This window comes from Arctopsyche grandis, chromosome 10, assembly GCF_051622035.1.
Source record: "Arctopsyche grandis isolate Sample6627 chromosome 10, ASM5162203v2, whole genome shotgun sequence".
Taxonomy (NCBI): Eukaryota; Metazoa; Arthropoda; class Insecta; order Trichoptera; family Hydropsychidae; genus Arctopsyche; species Arctopsyche grandis.
In genome coordinates this window covers 11,682,046-11,702,790 of record NC_135364.1, presented here as the reverse complement: position 1 = coordinate 11,702,790, position 20,745 = coordinate 11,682,046, and the positions used below count along the sequence as shown (strand labels likewise).

At 33.7% G+C, this 20,745-nt stretch overlaps 1 protein-coding gene across 1 annotated transcript in view; it reads right to left on the bottom strand.

The window, feature by feature from the left end:
- Obsc (Obscurin) overlaps window positions 1-20,531 on the bottom strand; it is a 59,584-nt gene extending 39,053 nt beyond the window's left edge. Inside the window, exons 1-4 of the mRNA XM_077439878.1 lie at window positions 15,801-20,531; window positions 15,305-15,420; window positions 7,961-8,125; window positions 2,709-2,846 (exon numbers count right to left, since the gene is read on the bottom strand). Of these exons, the coding sequence (XP_077296004.1) occupies window positions 2,709-2,846; window positions 7,961-8,125; window positions 15,305-15,420; window positions 15,801-20,396 (5,015 nt within the window). The 5' untranslated portion in view covers window positions 20,397-20,531. The remainder of the gene's footprint in view (window positions 1-2,708; window positions 2,847-7,960; window positions 8,126-15,304; window positions 15,421-15,800) is intronic.
- Between the last annotated feature and the right edge of the window lie 214 nt (window positions 20,532-20,745).

Genomic DNA, 20,745 nt, shown 5'->3' with positions numbered 1-20,745 from the left:
TTCCAACGCCAACAAAAAAACTAAATCAATCAACGCGACACAGGACGACCTTTAAATGTTTGTTGTTTTTTTTGTTGCATTTCTATCTTTGATCTTGGCCCATTTCGAACATGAGCCAGATGAGTTAACTTCGAAGTGAGAACTGGCCCTAACGTTCACCGTGGAAAATTTATATACCGACGCTAAGAGAGAACGATGACACCCAATCTATTCCACTCATTTTCATCTTATTTTATTTTATTTCGAACTCATCATTAAATTCACAATCTCCAGTCGAGACAGTCGCAGCTGTAGAATACGGGGAACACGAGACGAGATCTTTTCGCGAGATTGGTGCCATTTTCGAAAAATACGAAACTTGGCAACCCGCTTTTTGGGACATTGCTTAAGATTTCCCATTTTGTTTCTCGTTGTGTGTGGCACGAATGCAACGAAATAAAATGCGCCGCGGAATTAACTGCGACAGCGTAACAGGTGACTTGTAATGATTTTTATTAGCCAGCAAAATAATAAATGGGTCGTTCAGGGCAACGCTGAAGAAAATATATAGCGGTGTTCGCGGAAAATTTGAAATTTGTGCAAGATTGAAATTTGTATTTCATCGGTGTTTTGTAAGGATGGAAATCAGTCCGTACAAAACACTGTTTGTACAGCATTATTTATGATGCATGTATTATAAGAGATGAAAGAGGAGGTTATTTGGGATGAAAAAGTCATACGAATATAACATCTTCACTCTACAAGCTACATACTGAGCCAACAAATGAACAAATATTAGATTGATATTAATTTTCAAAATACAGAAATTGATTTTAATCTAAATGTGGTTATTTAGATAACCACATAACATATCTTCAAAATATCCACAATCATACAATATATCTTGACAAATTGTTAAAAGTATTGTCACATGTATTTTCTAGTGTTTTCCATTTTTTTCTACCTAAATACATACATGTATGTAAATATAAACGTTGTTTGATATATCAGTAAAAGTAAACACGAATATGATACATTTTGACGAATAACGAAGCTATTCTTGAGGGTAGATATTAAAGATATGTCGTTTGAAAAATTCTTTGTAAGTATTTTAAAACAATAAAAAATCACAATCAATAGAAAAAAAATCTAACTATTGATTTCAATACTCACTTTCAGCATAGCAAAACTAGGTTTTGAGTAATAGACAGAAAAAGCAAAAAAAATGTAAAAATTACGAATTTTTTTAATTGCTCTTCACATACATATGTAAGTATATAATATCTAATAAACCTTATAAAAATTAAGCAAACCAACAAAAATCATTGTCATATTCGAATTCAAATTCATATTAAAACTTAACAAAGATTGATTAGTCTTCGCTCTGGTATTTGTACTTTTTACTTTAACTATGTTCGTAGTAAATGGTACCTCCCCTTATATGTAGGTATCCTCTTTTTTTAAGTTTTTAAATTCAATTATCACCCAAACCACTAACTGAATCGGACTGAAATTTTTATAAATGTAATAGAATTTATAAATTATATTTTAAAAATATTTTTACCTGAACCGAAAGTAGTACTTTTACTCGGTTTACAAGGTTTTACAAGGTTTTTTTATGTTTTTCTCAGAAACTTTTTATTTTATTGAACTGAAATTTCATATCTACAAGTTTAAGCTTAATACCAAGCTATGTATTAAATTTAGTAAGCATCTGTTAACCGGAAGTAGCAGTTTACTCTTGTTCAATTTTTCTTCCACTATTTTTTTTGACCTCTTTAACATACATATGTACTCTTCACCAAAAAATTTAAGAATAATTATTGTATCAATGTGATGAAAATAAAAAATATCACTAAATTTAATAAACCGGAAGTGGCATATTTTCCTCTTAGAAAGGTTAAAAATGTTGTGACCACTATTCTGTCCACACCCCTGAATGTATCAAGCTGAAAATTAATATTTGTATTGTTTATGTACAAACTTAGAGCTGATAAGGTTTTGGTCAGAATTCGTAAACCGGAAGTAGTATATATTTTTTTAAAACAATATTTCATTATTATATTTTGACCTTTTAAATTGTTTTTATTTTCTTGATATTTAATGTGCACATATAATACTATAGTGATTTTAAGTAATAAAAAAAATTTGAACAAATTCCGAGAACCGGAAGTGGAACTTTTTTCTTGTGCAAGTTTCCATACATTGACGCTCAATTTGAATCGAAAATGCTGTCATAGCTGTTATTATTTCATAATGCTGCCGGTATGTGTGAATGTGTCTGTACGGTTCGAATTTTGTTTTGGGTTGGTCACATCCGAATTTTTTGTTGTTCCTCGGTGTACATAGATTGGCCAAGTCAAAGTTTTACGAAAAATTTATGAAATTTTAATAAATTATCAGAATAAAAGAAACTATCGAAAATTCCAACAATGTTCATATAGCAAATATATGAGACAAAGGTAACAATGATAAAATAAGTAAATCTTCCTAAAGCAGCAACTTTACTAATTAATATACATTATAAATGTATAGCAACATAATTATGTATTAAATTAAAATAGAAGTATGTATTAAAATTACATAACTAGCTAAAATTGTATGAATAAATAAACTTAAAGCATACTTAACTATGCTAATTTTAAAATGGCAACTTTAAAGAAATCCCACACTAGGACTTATTATACATCTAAATGTAATGTTCTATAATATTTATCAATTCGACTTACTGCCTTCTGAAGGCTGCATCAGCCGCTGGTCCTCCAGCTTTTCGTAATCGTTCCTCTTCATCTTTCGTTCTGAGCACGACCGTCGGTACTAATCCTTGTCGAGTTTCACCGTCATCATCTATCACTCTCACCAACAATCTGAAACGTCAAAAAAATGATATCATTTATGTATGTATGTATATTCAAGGTAGCTTTCGTTTGGATTTCATAGAGTGAAAACAAGCGAAAGCGAGGGATTCCTGCATACACGTAACCAGAAATTCCTGGCGCGTTTGATTACTCAACATATGTAGCTTCGGAATAATAAAATTCGAGATATGGCATCACTCCAATATATTCAACATCGTATAACTGCAATCCGAGTACATAATACCAAGACAAACGATACGACATATTTCAGCATAAGTGAAAAACGTCAACGCACGCTCATGATTTATTATCCTTTTCGGAGATTTTAGATTGGCATTGCGAGAATGCTTTGAAATTGTTTAAGGGTCATAAAATCGTACTGTAACTAATTATCTTTACAGTTACTAGAAATAATTACTTGAGAACTTGTAAGTAACCATTTTTAGACCATAAGTAACCATTTAATTTTAATTTTCGGTACAATAAATTTCAGCATTTTGGTCCAATAAGTCAAGTCCAAGAGTCAAATAAGAACTACTATATATTATACATATATAAATATAAATACCTATCTATATTTATAACAACAGAAAGCAACGTGGTATTAACACATGAAAATCTTGTTTTATTATTTTTGGAAGCTTCTCTATACGCGTTGACACTTTAATCTTGACATTTATTATTTCTTTGTATAAAAAGGATTACTGTGGGAATCAATTTTTAAATCGACAAAATATGTATTAAAAAACTTTGTTTTTTGTTCGTTATATTGACATAAAACAGATTATGATACAATATGTTGATAAGATCGAGTGAGAGAATAATAGAGTTTACTTTTATAACTACTTCAAATCATAGCGATAGGTTTTTACTTTCATTTTTCATGTTGTATCATAATGAGTGATCCAAAAATTTCAATTAGTTTCGGAAATGAGGATAGAAATTAGTAAGATAATATGACGCGATATGATCAATTTTGATCGAAGAAATTTACACCCAGATTATATATTCTGATGTAATTATTTTACCTTTCACCTTTAATTTGAACCAAATTTACATATAAAACTAATTCCTTTGATGATAATCATTTTTTTTTCTGAAAAATAAAAGAAAACACGTGTACATCTAATTTAATCGGGTAAAATCAACATAGAACAGACAACGACCGTATGTCTACTCCTCCGCAACAAAACGATACATAAATTTTGAAAACTACTTTTGACGAAAACTATCATCATGACATACAAATACACAACACGTGCGTATATCATTTTCAACGATAATCCATTGTGATCGTGTAGAGCCAAGTTCACGGACTGCTGCGGCTCTGCATCTGGTAAGCATCGATGCATTTTTCCAACCCAAATTTAGAACATCGGAATTCATTGAAGCATCAACCTGTGTCTTGGAATTCGAGTTTCGGTCACGCGTAGCCGATGATTTTTCCACTAGGACGAAACCGATCGAACTTTTCACAGTCGTCGCCCTTGAGCCGTTCGGTTTCGCGTTACACTTGTGAAATTTGCAAGTAACACGCCGACTGCCAATTTGATATGACAAGGTAAATCAGGTGTAGCGAACAGGATGCCACTTCAAAGAGGTTCGTCAATTATTTGGATGTTTGCCGAACGCTGTTCCGATGCTAAGTGAATCACTCTCAACATTTATAACAAATAGGAATTTGGTGCAAATCTTACGAAAAAATGCTTCAGACACTCGCCTTTATTTATTGCTGACACGAATTAATATTTATGGCGCCCACCGAATATATCTCTCAATAAAAGTTTCTGTTACGAGACAAGGTGGAGTAGGTATAAAATAATACATGCCAAAGAAATTCCTTACTATATAAGCAATTCTATATAAGCGTCGATTAAAATGAGGCAAAAACCCTTTTGAAACCTAGGATCGTTATTAAAATTAATTAACCTAATTAAATAAAATAAAATGGTAATCAATTCATCAATTTTTAATACGCATATCTTTAAAAGCTTTGAAAAATATTTTTTTATATCAAAAATGTGCAAGTTATGTTAAAATGTATCAAATATTTTAATTTTCTCAATTATAATCAGTGTATGAAACGATGAAAGCCGTTTTATTATTATTTAAGTTTAAAATTCAATTTGTACAACAGGTTTTATTATAATTTGACCCACAATTAACATTTAAAATGCCGGGAATTCCCACTTTTTTAAAAGTACATAATTTGACAAATTTCAACATACTAATTTGTTGCGAATACTTTCGAGAGCATTTTATTTTCCACTGAGTAAACAGCCAAGTGCACGTTGCCAGACGAGTGAATCCATTTAGTAGTTTTAAATCCCGTTGATTCCCACATGTACAGTAAATATACACAGAAAACGAGTGATTAGTGTGTGGAAATTCACGGAAAACAAAAACCCTTTTAAAATAAAGAGAGAAATTTAATTTGGCAGTGGTCAGGAAACTTGTTAACTGGAGGAACCCATCAGTCATTTTGCTTGCACATTGCAATAATACAGTGACAGGTGAAGTCATTATAATCTCATGCATTTATATGCATATAAACCACCTGTGAAATATATACATACGTATGTGACAGCTAAAAAAATAAGACTTAGTTCATTTTCGCAATGGAAGAAGCTTGTCCAAAAGTTCTTCTATGAATCGCAGTACATTTTTATCTCAAAGTACAAGGACAATTTGGCAGAGCTATCACTCATCTCGCATTTCAACAACCTTGCCAAGTACTCGTAAAGATGTATTTTTTAAAATGAAAAACAAAAAAAATAAACATATGTCAAAGTAATTAAAATGAGCACAAAACAAACACTAGGAACGATGATGAATAGTATACGAATTTGTGAATTAATTTAAACGTTCGCAAAATTGCAATAATTAGAAGTCAATTTTTTTCGGACGTAACTTTTACAACACGGGAATAGGATTCCGAGAATCGTGGAAAATAACCTGCGATATATTTTTAAGAACAGGAAAATCTCAGTTTTTTAATTTTAAAATGGCATTTCCTGAAAGTGATATAATTTAAATATTTTCAGCACGTCATGATTGTTTGACGTAACAGTTATATGAAACCAAGTGTATAGTAAATAATCAAATACGTCTATGTTGGATATACATATGTATTTTATGGACGTAAGATCATTCTGTATTGATTTATGTACTATCGCTCGTTGAAATTTCAGCAAATAAAATCAAAAGCTTTTTCTGGCTTAGAACGGATTATAATTTGAGAGTCCTTCAACCACTAATCCCCCATACACACATAATGTATTATTATACATACATACATATGATGATAATAGCACCCAAAGTATTATTTTATCTACCTATATATTATATTTAAAGATATTATGACTTTTTAGAATTAAAATGAAAATTTTACTCATTGATAATGTAACGTGGGAACATGAGTGAGAGTATCCACTGTCTAAGTGCATTCGTTAGTGACAAATAAAGTGACGTAAGTGAAAACAATGGATTAGGCTAACGGGACTTGGTAAGTGCCCGAACAAAGGATACGCTGGACTTGTCATAGAACAATAGACTCACCACAGTAGACGTTTACGTTTCTAGACAATAGATATATAAATGGATCGGGGAAGCTGTGGTGTGCAACTTGTCCTTTATTAGGAGGTACACACAGTAGATCAGACTATTCTGGAGTTAGCAGGGGATCCGTGCGGACCTCTCGGATCGTTGAATAAATGCTGTAAAGCGACTTTGGCCTTTCATTTGGATCCTGAACTCACCCATACGCAACAATATATTTGAATTCGTAATCTAGAATCTTCCTCTATAATGTAGAGGCTACAAAGTCTTAAATATCCTTGCATCAGATAAAAAAGCCCTTGTCTAAAAATAACCCACTAAAAAAATACGATGAGTTTTTCACGAATACTCATAAAATATCTGTCAAACGTGTTACATATATCGCTATGTCGTTTTTAAATATGAAAACAAATGAACGAAGCTTCAAAATCTGCATTTTTTAAATTATGTATATATATATATATACCTTTAGTTTATTAAGAAACTAGTGGTTTTACCCGGCTTCGCTCGGTATATGTAATATAAACCGCCAAACATGGCTTATCTAGTAGTAAACATTAATTTGTTTTTTTATTAAATTTATTTGAATCGAAAAAAATAATGTTTAACGTCAGCCATTCAGAAACGGATGGAATCGGAACTGAAATTAGAACCAGGAATCGAAATTGAAATAATCGGAATTGGAAATGAAAAAGGAATCCGGAACCGGGACTGGAAGAGGAATCCGGAATCGAAACTGAAACGGGAATCCGGAACCAGAACTGAAAAAGAAATCCGGATCCGGTACTGAAAAGGGAAACAGGAATCGGAATTGAAACAGGAATCGGCATCCGGAACTGGAAAAGGAATAGAAAACTGAATCAAAAATGGAATCGAATCGAAAACGGAATCGAAATCGATATCGATATCGTCGTCATACATAGAAAATTTGATTTTTCTTTAACGTCACGGATTCTACGAACCAAAACTTACATACATATGAAGTCTCTTTCGAAATTATATATTAGAAGATAGCACAGTAAAAAAATAATAGTCTGTATAAACAAAATGTCAAGACTTCACAGAGGAATTCGAACGTATAAAGATTTGCTGTAAAAACGCTTCCGGACATTGCCAGTTAAGAAAAGCCATTACAAAAATTCCACGATGCAACTTTGATGTTGCAACGCAGACGTATGTAAAGTCGTTTCATCCGCGGAAGCAGAAATTCTCCAGTTGACCCGGTTCTATTTCACTTCGAGTTCACGACCTGAACGCATCCAGCAGATGTTTCATAAATATTCGCCATGCTTAGTTTCAGAGGTACCCTTATATCTATACATATAATATTTCAAAACGGCTAGCGATGCGTATCTATAAAAATCTATTTTTGAGTACATATTATACATACACACAGACCACTCAGTCAATGGGTATAACCATCGTAAATAAACATCGGAAGAAACGAAAGAGGGGAAAGTATGATGAATAGTGTAACATAAACATACATATATTATACTTAAAATAATAATTAATGTAGATTTTTCTGTAATTAGTACAGTGGGTGGTTTGATGCGGGATCTTACCGATCTGGTTTTTCAGTTTTTGGTACTACGGTGATGGATGTTTTTTGTCTTGGATCACTATGGGTTCTCTTTGGTCTTATTGCCAATTTGTGTTTAGCAGCTGACGTGTCCAAAAGTGGGGTTGTTGTGTCTCCGAGTTCCAATTCTGGATCGAGCCGAGGACGTCTGTGGAAAAACAATCACATGCAATGAGACTAGTGGGTGGGAAACTCTCATGGAAAATGGTAAGGAAACATACAGTGCGATTTTAGGTAACTTCATTACATACAATAGTCAATTATTCAAATGCCAATTCGAATTGTGACTAGACTGTCTATGTTGACGATCGTGTGCCAATTTCAAACAATAAACACTGACGTTAAAATCAAACCGTTAACGCGAACACCAATAAAATCCCAGCAACATCATAAATGCACCAATGGAACAATACAAAGCTTGCGATCTCAAAATGTATTCAAAATTATCTCGGTGCACATGATGCGTCTGGATTGAAATATTCAATAATGTAAATTGTCGGGGTGTATTTTGAAATTTTACGTAGATAATATCTATAAATGGATTCTGAAATATTAATCATGAACCGTGAAAGTATACATTCATATATTTACAATAAATAGAAGCACAGGTGGTACGTTACTTATCTCACTTTCACGCGATTGCTTATTCAAACGGTAAATTGCAACGCTTACAATAAATTAAAGAAAATTACTTTAAAAAAAATAAATATTTCAATTTTGAAATGGTTTATGCCGAAACCAACTCGTATAATGTAATAGTTTTCAAATTTTCAAAATTTCAAATTCAAAGGATTTGATTATGAAAGCCAATTTTCTAACCTACATATGTCCATACACATAGAGGTTGTGATTTCTCGACTTTTTTTGATTCTCAAGATTCGAGAATCTCCTTTTCTCGGAATATTTGAATCTCGAGATTTGAGAATCTTATTTTCTCGAAATATTTGAATCTCGAGAATTCGAGATTTTCTTTTTTTGTTTCTCGAGATTCTCGAGAATTCTCGAGAAAGTATAATTTTTTTTTTAATATAGTGAATTGATTTTTTTGACAACATACAAAAATCAAAAGGACACAAACACTACATATGTATATTATATCAGGGGTTTACAACTTTATTAAAGACATGACGAAAGAAAGATATAGAGAGATACAATAGAACATTGAATAGAAAAAAAAGTAAAATTATATAAAAAAAAGATTTTAAAAGAAGGCATGAAAAGAAAATAAAAATATACAAAAGTAATTTAAAATAGTAAAAATAAAAATATGTAAAAAATAATTTTATAAAATTCCCAGTGTTACTACCCGGCTTTGCCCGTGTTATTGTGACCGGATAAATAATAAAAATACTGACAATCTATGCATATTAAAATACTGACTATAAATAATAAATCAAAAATCTTTGTTTTATGTGTGTTAAGTGGGGTCATATTGTCAGTGAAAATATATTTTCACTAGCGTTTTAGTGATATCATAACCGAATACTTTCGCACTAGTGACTAGTACCTACATGCACATACATATGTATATGTAACTTAAAAATGGTGTGATTTCGTTGTAACATGTGTATATGTACTTATATGATGACCGAATAATAACTTACCGGACAAATAATAAAAATACTGATCATCTATACATATTACAATACTTCACAAAATTATTTACGAGTTAACAAGTACCCAAATCAGTCAGTTTATTGAACAAAAACATGTAGTGATAAATTAAGAATATTCTCGATATTTTCGAGATTCTAATAAACAATTTCTCGAGATACGAGAATCTCGAATTTTCATAATAAAATATTCTCGAGAAATGAGAATTTCGAAATTTTACAATAAAATATTCTCGAGAAACGAGAATCAAAATTTCTCGAGAATTCTCGAGAAATCTCGAGACAAGATTTCTCGATCACAACCTCTACATACACATACAATCTAGGGGTTCCAAAAAACCTCCCGAAATAAAAAGCCGGTTTTCGTTTTTTTTACAAATAAAAAGCCGGTTGGCCGGTTTTAGAAAATTAAGATTTATTTAAAGTTTAAAATTTTTATATCGAAAAAAAAAATGTAAATATATATTATATTATGCAAAAAACTAGTTTTTTTTAATTAAATTGGGTTATAAACATTATGAACTTTCATAAGATCATTATTTTATATTATTATTACAAATATTACAATAAATACAATTTGTATAATATATCACAGCCGTAAAATGGCAGATCCTAAATACGCACAAATAATTAAATGATTTAAATAAGCTACTATCAAGAATATACTATTAAAAAAATAATGTGTAACCTCGCAAAAAAACTATAATTGTGGAATAGTGAATAAATATTAAGAACTGCCGAGATTCAAAGATATATGTAGATAAAGAGATATCAAGGATAAAGACTTTTCGAAGCTGTTTTTACGCATCTGTTTTAGCTTAAAAATCCAAAAACAAACCGTAATAAAAGTAGGTATGTGGCCTTCCAATTCCTTCGAAGAAAAATCAATTATATTTCGGAAATTCCTATGCATTTTGCCATAAATCATTTGAGTTTACGACTACTGTTTTGTTGTTGACAAGTATGTACAAGGATTTGCGATAATAACGTTTTTTTTATACCTGAAGTTCGGTAGGTCATTGAAACTACATACTTTCAATAATATTTTATTGGTCTTCGTCTATTACTAAATCTCAAAGAAACCGCTCAAGAAAGAAAGTATGTACCTTTTTTTGTCCAAAGAAATATACGCCTATTACCTAAGAGGGTTTATACACAATTTGAAATTCATAATTGTTAATTTTGAGGAAAAAAACATTAATTAAAGAAAACCTCAAAAAGTCGGTTGATCAAGCCAAAAAGGCGGTTTTCGGTTTTTTGATAAATGGTCAAAAAGCCGGCTTTTCGGTTTCGGTTTAAACCGGCTTGGAAGCCCTGCATACAATCATATGTACATACATACATAAGTAACATTTCTTTGGAATGCAACAAATACCGTTTTCCTAATACTATCAGTGTTCTATTATCAAAAACTCTGTTTTGTCTATCTTCTTTACAATTATGTTTTATTGCTTTATCTGATTAAAAATCTCTTAAACAATAGACAACCATCGTATATGTTAATCATTTATCACATTAGGTAAAAAAAACACACATTTTGAACGGATTAACAAATCAAATGATCAATTTTGAAAACAGTGGTTAATGTTTGGAATAGCTTATCCAATGAATTAGTAACGTCTAGTAAATTAAACCTCTTTAAAAATAAACTTGATTTACTTAAAATAAATGGGGTTTTTGTAGTTCTTCCTTTTTTTAAAGTTAAGTTTATGTTTTGCATTTTCCCTTGTTTGTTTTAATTTCGTTTATTTTGAGTGAATAATATTTCTTTACGCTTTTCTTTGTTGGTTTTCATTTTTTTTTCATTATCTTATTTAATATTTGAATTTCTGTACTTACTATATGATTATTAAACCCTCTAGTCAGTCAGTATTAAAATATTTAGGAGTAACGTTCGATAAAAGAATGAGATCGGCACCTCACATTGAGGGAGCGAAATGCAAGGCGATGCGGGGTATATCCTCAATATATCCAATATTTAATCGTCATAGTTCTTTATCAACTCAAAATAAAATAAAATTATATCGCGCGCTCATATTACCATTATTAACCTATGCTTCACCTTTATAGAATAACGCCTCGAATACTAACCTTTCCAAGCTCCAAGTAATACAAAATAAATCCCTAAAAATAATTTATAATACACCCATATATACTAACTTGAAAAAACTGCATGCCATTTATAATATTCCGTTTGTTATAGACATTACTAACAAACTAACCAGTAGATTCTATGACAGAATCACTAATAACTAGTCACCGGACCCAGAAGGTGCCGCGTATTGTTCAAAGGTTGTAAATGCATTGTTAAAGGTTTGCCGAACCTTTTTTACAAAGGATTTACAACAATGGAATAATGGATAGCACTGTGACTATCCTACCTCTACTAATAACCATACTAACACACTTGTGAAGAGTCTCGGTGATTACAACAAAATGTCTATACCCTTCAGGTATAAACACAGATTACCTAAACATAATCTGCTTTAGGTCATCGACTTTAGAGAGTCTTTAATTAATATTATATATTAGATGTATTATGAGCATTTATAAGAATTGTAAATAGGTTTTTGAGCTCTTTTTCCTATTATTCTGTACAAATTAACATTAGAATAATATAATACTATGATTACTAATAAAATTGTAAAATAGAAAATGATCAGTAGATCATTAGCTATTAAAATAGATATAAGATGTATTGTGAACATAATTTAGTAAAAATAAAAATCATTTAAAAAGCAAAAAAAAAATCAAACCCTTTAGATCCATAGGCTTGTCCGCCTTTCTCAAATATTCTTAAATAAATAGTCAATTTTTTGTAATGGTGAGTAACTTTTACGAAAACTTAATGATAATTACGAAAACTAAATGAGTACTTTATAAGGTTGATAAAAATAAACAGTCATTAAACCGCTTATTATTTTAAGTATTTTTTGACAAACAGAACATAGTCAAGCCATCAGTGAATTATTATTTAACTTACAAATAATCTATTTACTGACCCAATCAAATGAAGTTTCCTGACCAAATAAATACAGACATAGTTTATTGGGACATAATCTAAAATTGATGATTATTTGTAAAATTCTATTATTAATAACCCAACAATCTGATTTGATTTGATCTCACCAAATTAAGAGTGTAATTGAAAAAATCATGAATCCGTAAATAAAAATATTTTCCCATCTGTTTTATGTAAAATCAGTAAACAATTACAACCACACACACACATTTGTAAACTTTACCAGCTTTTCTTAGAATGCCAAAATTTCTCAAAAATACTTCCGATGCTATTGCATCATATTAAAAAAACCAAAGTTTACATCATTTCAAGTATATAACAAAACAACAAATTAAAACCACCAGCTATTTAAAATGATCCGACGCAAACTTTAATTTCATTAGAACCTGCTGCAACATCCCAGCGACTATCACACTACCACCAACTTAAAATGCGCTCACTCATAAAAAGTGTGCTGACTTATTTTCGCAAGGAATGCGGCCACTATTGTCACATTTCCGTATGGCCAAATAGTTGCGATTGGCAAAGTCTCTATTCGTCAAAGGTTGACGTTCTAGAATCTCTAAATCAAGCTTGTCCCAGAGCTGTCTGCGTCGGGATTCCTCTGGCTGGACTAGGAAGCGATCGGCAAGACGTCGCGTCATGTTCTCACCCGCGATCTCTAAATAGCCACATGCCGTGAATCCGAAGTGCTGCTGGCTATTTCCGTGGCCAGAGTTCTTGTCTTCGGTAAAGCGTGGGCCCGACATTATTGCCATGTCGGTAATTGCGGCGAAAATCAACCATCGTCTTCCGGCTCAACGCCTGACACCGAGAGAAACGACCCCTGTCGTATACAATAAAACAAAATGTCTGTCCAATCCCTATATATATAATTAGACGTACTCGTTTACGCAGAGTAACGAAACAAATGGAAAGTCAAATTCTTTCATTGAGAGTGTGACTATTAAAGGACATTGTAGAAGGTTGAAACAAAAGGTTGAAATTATGAATGTTGATATATGCAGTTGAGTTGAAAGTTAACGAAGAATATGTTCTAGAAGGTTTAGAATATAACAAAGTAATACACAAAGATTCTAGAATATATTCATACATATGTAGTTTGATGGATGATTGTAGTCCAGCATACATACATACATACGATCGAAAACGTCTTAGTTCAGAGGTTATTGATTCAAAGTTGATAATGTTATTGAGTTAGAGCAAATTATGAATGTGATTTGATACGAGTTAAAATAAATAAAATCAATAATGGTTTGGTGCAAATTTCTTTTCGAATGATACTGATATTTTAGTTTTTAATCTAATATTTCGTTGCTTCGTATACAATTGTGGACAAATGTATTAGGCCACTTGTAAAAAATGGTTTTGACCAGAAATACTCGATTATTTGAAACAGCCACTACCCGCATCACGTCTCACTAAGAATTCCTTTATTGTTTAACCCCATTTTTTTTTCTTTGATTGCTTAGTATTTAAAAAAAATACGAAATTGTCCATTTTACGCAAATCAGTATTTCAAGGGAAGTTTTCTTACGATTCAAAAAGAAAATTTTATATTTCTCCAGCTAGCTCGGAAGGTCTATTTTTGGAATCTTTGAAGACATGGTAATTAAAACGAGATCTTGACACAGTGTTTTCTTCCTAATTCTTCCCGTTTTTGATCATTTTTTACAAAACCAATCTCCTGTATCCTTTTAATGTTTTTTGGACCACACATCGCGATAATTTAAGTTGTTTGAATTTTTTTCCATCCCTTTTCCATTCACTCAATTCAACTCACTGTGTTTCTGGCATTATTCAATTAAAAAAAGTTGCACTTCATTTAAAAACAAAATAGAAAATAGAAAAAAACGGAAGCGATAAAAACAGCGCGATGAAACCAATTCAAAACACTGACTTGCGTGTAATTAACTATTTCGTATTTTTTTTCCAGCTGTTTTTTCAAGTCATTATGAGGAAACTTGAAAGTTAAACGTGTGAATATTAGGTTATATTAACTAAACGGAGACAAGCATCGCAAGTTGAAAGATGGATGATAAAATCGACAATGGAAACGTGCCCAAGATGTAATAGCTAGTGGTATGGGACGAGATCAACATGCATGTGTGATTGGTTCCCATAAAATAAAATTCATATGGGTAGATAATTCATGGAAAATAATGAATAACTAATGCAGAAACGGATGAATATTTGATACGTTTTCATCCAACAGTTGATAGTGAATAGCTTATGATTTTATGTTAGTAAAAAATGTTTTATTATCCTTATAATTCCACAATAAAATATAGCTACGTCTACACACACCTATCTCGTCTCGTCATTTCAAGCTTAAGTTTGACATTTTTGTCCCAGTAAAAATTCCATTGAGACGCAAAGGAATTGAGAAATTCTTCAAAAAAATTGGCACCACATGAACTTCTATCCAAAATTTTACAATAAAAATAATCTTATAAATAAACTATGTGTATACAGTGGAAAACGATAAACCTACTGAAAATATAATACAAGTTACACGAAATAAAATTTGTTTTTTAGTATTCTAAACACATATATTTATTTTTGTTCAAAGAAAAATGCTCAATATGTATTGCATATGATATGTACATACATACATATGTACGAGTGTAGTATACTCCTATGTATTACATTTACAAAATATATTTAAATGGAAATCATGAAATTTACTCACTTCGTAGAAGATTGTGTTGTCGTTTCCAATACTTCTACAATGTCACCCTTACGTAGTGACACTTCATCATCCCCAACGGCCGTGTAGTCACAATTTGCCACCACGACGTCATCCACCTAAATCAACAAATAAATTTACATTTACAACACATTACAGATAACATAGAATAACAGTATTTTGCGTAATATATGAGCTGCATAAATCTTGCTAAATAGAAGAATATTACAAGATCATTACAATTTTTATTATTCACTTTTTTACAGTCAACTAGTGATTAATGCATACACATATTCGAGGATCGTCTTGCAAAAAAGTCAAGAGAAAAAAAAAGACACAATCTCTCGAGGTTTACCACAGCGAGTGACTGATTGTTTTGCGTTTGGCAGGGCTAAAATACACAATCGCCAATATCAAAAATAATCCTCATATTTATACAAGAGTATCTTTTTAAAAGTAATGTTATGTTTTTAACGAAAACTTGATTAATTAGCTATACCTTTCCGACTATTTCGCTACTTTCGTTCCTACATAGCGATCCCATCTTGACAAAGCTCGGCGTGTGCTCCAGATCGTTCTCGTAAATCGGTTCTGAATTTCGTCTATTCATGATCAATTCGTTTTGGCTTTTAACCCAACCACCCAATCGCGTCATCTTTATATCATCGCTAACTGTGCTGCAATCGGAAAACGAATGGGTTTCCACTTCGTCTGCTTTAGCAACTTGACAGCAATACATTGAAAATCGGTGAGCAGTCGGTTGATTGAGACGAAGTGCTGAAAACACGTGCAAAGGCTCGAAGTGTCTAATACCGGTTTCGTCTAAAAGCGTATACGAAACTTGTCCAGTAAGCACTGCTCTACTTGATTCCCTGGGAATGACAGCTTGCAGTCCTTTCTTCATGATCAAAACAGTTCCAGGATGTTTCTTTCTCTGCAGCAAAAAGTCCTCTATTGCTAAACTATTCTCTGTATTCAACAAGTTCGTAGGAACATCGGCAGAAGTTAGCAGAGGTGGTTCTTCAGGTACGATCATCAAAGCTGCACTTTCTCGTATGAGTTCTCTCAATTTCGGATCAGTTCTTGCTAATTCAGGATCGGCTTCTAACTTATGTAAAGCTGAACTTAAATTCGGTGTTCTATCAGCTAGTTCTCTAATGATTGTCAATCTTCTCAATACATCCATTGTGGTTTGATCACCAGACATCCTTCGCAAACTTTGTGGATCTGATACTAAACATAGGAGACTAGAAGCAACTTCGTGCATTCCTAAAGTTCTAGCCAGGCCTACTGATTGTATAAGCAGTTCTCTTATTTCATCGTTGCTTCCGCTTGACAGTAATTTATCTAGCTTTATATCACTGGTCTGTCGTACTGCTGTCACTATGGCTTTTTGTAGAGTTTCAGTCGCTTGTTGTTCAGTAGCTAATGAAGATGCGCTCTCCGATATGTTCTGTAACACGTGCTTCAACAAATCCGAATTAGCTTTGGAAATGTTCTTAAACGCTGGACCCAAACAGCTCTTTTCGTCTCTCAACACCGAGCTCAACTTATCGACGACGACTTCATCGTTCATAGTTCCATTTGATGATGTGTTGTTGATAGCTAGTTTCAATATTTCCACTTTATTTTGAGACGAGTGCTTTATGATTTGTTCACACAAAAGCTCCTTTTCTTCTTCAGTTTGCAGTATTTCATACATCGAGGATATGAAACTTTCATTCAAAGATTTACCCAGTACGGAATTGATTGAATTTAGAACACTTCTATATTTTCCCTTTTTGTTATTATTATCGTCTTGTTCAAACTGCTCTGCTATAACCATGGCAGCCAGCACAGCTGCAGCTATGGCATTTTTAACATTTTCGTTGTTATTTTGGTGATCGTGCGTTCCTTCGTTTATTGAATCCAACTTCTTTTGCCCCTTTTTATTATTCCTGTTATTTTTCTTGATTTCAAGCGAAGATTTTCTCAATTTTGTCGTTGTTTTACTGTTTTCTGCAACTTCTCTTTTGTTCATGCTAGTACTCATTTCGACGATGGATGTTATAACAGTCATCAGCTGATTGGTTACTTCATCTTTGAATCCATAATCAGATATGAACGACTTCAGTATTTTAGAGTTTGCCGTATGTTCTAAAACAATATCAACAGCTGGCACATCGGCAGGCACTTGTCTTCCTACTGACATTCCAGCTTCAGATAACTGTCGCAACATATTCGAATCGATGCTTAATTCGCCTCTAGTAGAAGTACTATCACTTTGAACTTTAAGTAACTTAAGTTCTTCCGGTGTAACGACAAAACTTTGCACAGAAAATTCAAGTCCTTCGTCGCCTTCAACTAAATCGGGAGCCACGAATTTGGGACCTTCTTCAGTTTGGACTATTTGCCCCGGAACGAACGTAACACCTCGGTCACTCGTTTCTATAACTCGTCCCGGAACAAAACGAGGTCCATCATCCGTATCGACGACTTGACCAGGAACAAAACGGGATCCTTCTTCAGCAGTCGATATTACCTGACCAGGTATGAAAGTAGGACCGGCTTTGGTTTCAACTATCTGTCCCGGAACGAATCTAGGTCCTTCCTCAGTCTCGATTGTCTGCCCAGGTACGAATTTCGGACCTGTCTTAGTATCCACAACTTGGCCGGGAACAAATTTTGGTCCGTCTAAAGTTTCTATAACCTGTCCTGGAACGAACTTTTCACCATCTTCGGTGAACACAACTTGACCGGGTACAAAACCGCCGTCGATCATCATTCCAGGGACAAATTTAGATCCGTCCGTTTCTCCTTTAATGAGTCGTCCCGATACCGTTTTACCATCGACAATTGGACACAAATTTCCAGGATAAAATTCAATACCTTTTTCCGTTTGAACCATATGACCAAATACACAAACGGAATCACCAATAACTCCCATTGTGAAATTGTCTATAGCTAAGCCAGTTGGTGTGGGTTCCATAACAGCTATATCTTTCACCGATCGTGCAATTGCGAATTCGATTTCACCATTTGGTCCTATTATGGTCTTTCCGGGAATGAATTTATCACCATCTGGAGTTTTTACAATTTGTCCTTGAATAAATTTGGGCCCATCGACTGTTTCTACAGTAGTACCAGGCATGAAACTCAAATTTCCCTTATTTTCTACAGACACTCCAGGTACGAAAATTGGATTACCATCTTTGGATAGTATAGTCTGCCCAGCTACAAACTTGGGACCTTGACTTGTATTCAACGTAGTTCCGGGTATGAATTTCGCACCATCAAAGCACACTATAGTCTGTCCCGGAACGAACTGCCATTCCGAATTCAAGCAAACGTTTTGACCTGGGACAAACATGTCACCGTTTTCGTGCTTCATAGTTTGTCCGGGAATAAATTGAGGACCGTTATTTGTCACCACAGTTTGACCGGGAACGAACATTTTTTTATTGGCTTCGTCTTGAGACACTTTTCCGGGTACGAATTTAGGTCCATCCGAAGATTGAATCGTTTGTCCTTCCACAAATTTCAAAGTACCGTCTTCCAAACGAATTGTTTGTCCATGAACAAATTGTTCCCCTTCAGCAGTTTGGACAGTCTGACCGGCGACAAAAATTGGCTCGTTTGTTTTTACATCCATGAAGGTGTGTCCTGGAACCAAAGCCGGACCGTCCGGTGTAAATACGGTAAATCCAGGAATAAATACAGGTCCAGCAGGAGTTGACGCAGTTTGTCCAGGAACGAATTTCTCTCCTATTGGCGTTTCTATAATTTGACCCGGAATGAACTTCTGAGCTGCATCGATGTTCAACGTCAAACCGGTAACTTTATTAATAGTAGCCTGTTTTCCTTTTCCAATATTTTGTACCATTTTAGGAATATCCTCCAATTTCGGCAATTGACAATTGAATTCAGTTTCAATATTCAATAACCTTTCTTTAACATCTGCTGTAGTTTCCAACTTTTCAACTGAAATATTTTTGATGAACGACAACAATTCACTGTCAGGCGTTTCAGTAACAGGTGAGAATGGTTCAATGCAGGGAACATTTTCAAATCCGGTCGTAATTTCCAATATTTCCGAAGATACATTTTGCAATTGGGCAGATATTTGCACAGGTACAGCTCTGATCGGTTGAGGAAGAGTCGTAATACGAGGAATTCCCATAGCAGCCGCAGCTTCCCTTTCGAAAGTATCCCAATCCCAACATTCTATCAAGGGCTGCATCAAATCCCTCCAATCACCGCTGGTTAAAATGATGCTCGATTTTGCACGCACGTGTTTCTCCTCTATGACATTATTATTGACTTCAACTTTTTCTTGCTGAAGCTCAACTTTCGGCTCGAGTTTGACTTTCTTGGCCAATCTCTCTTCTTTTAACTTCTCCTCTTTTTGTTCTTGAATTTCAGCCAATTTATCTTTTTCTTCGAAGATTTTAGTTTTGCTGGCTAAGCTAGCCTGCTTCCGTTTGCGCTTTTTCTTCGCAGTCTCCTCACTTTCGATCTCTCGTAGCGCGTGCTCGTTCGGTCCTTCACCTTCGTACAAATCACAACCGTTTTCAAAATCTATAAAATCCATCGAAACATTCTTCCCCTGCTTCATTTTAAAGAGAATAGTGTCGGAATCCTTAGCGAGCATGACATCGCGCACATCACCGTCGCGAACCGCAGCTTCCAACCCAGCAGGAAAGACGAGATTGTACTTCTTCTCCTGCACCGTATAAACAAACTTCCTTTCATCGCCTATATTCTTTCCATTAATGAGTGTGATTAACGACTTTTGAGCTTCATTAGAACCATCCAGTACGGGGAAAATGTATCTATAATCTGGAATTAAAATGTGCTTCCTATTGCCGTAGTTAATTTCGGGTGCGAAATGGTGAGGTCCGAGTTCACCAGAAATATAAGTTATTTTACACTTGGCTTTATGGGCCGAACTGGCCGATAACAAAACAGGTATATAATGATGAGAAGGTAGGCCATAAGATTTTCCAGTGATGCGACAGAAACGTCTGGCGTCTCCAGGTGAGATCGGAGGCAGCAGCGGAAAATAATTAGGCTTGGGCAAGCCGCGGCTGCATCCCGTAATCCGACAGTAAGACATGGCGCAATTTGGAACTGATGTACAACGATCTATTTAGTATAGTATGAATTATCACTGATGATGTTTTGATGTTGATAGAACGGACGCATGTTGATATCGCGATACCGTGTTCACGGTTCGGCGTCCGACTGCACACTGGTAAGGGCGTCACAGCGTCCGGCTCAAAAGCGTCTCCTCCACCACACCTGCGTCACTTACGCCGTATTGTAAGTGTATATATTATATATTTAGTATATATGTATATTATACTATCTCAGCTGACAACAGATTTCATTCACTAGCTCTGCTGCCACACAGCGATGGCAGCAGTCGATACTGCTCAAGAGGAAGTCCATATGCATATGTACAT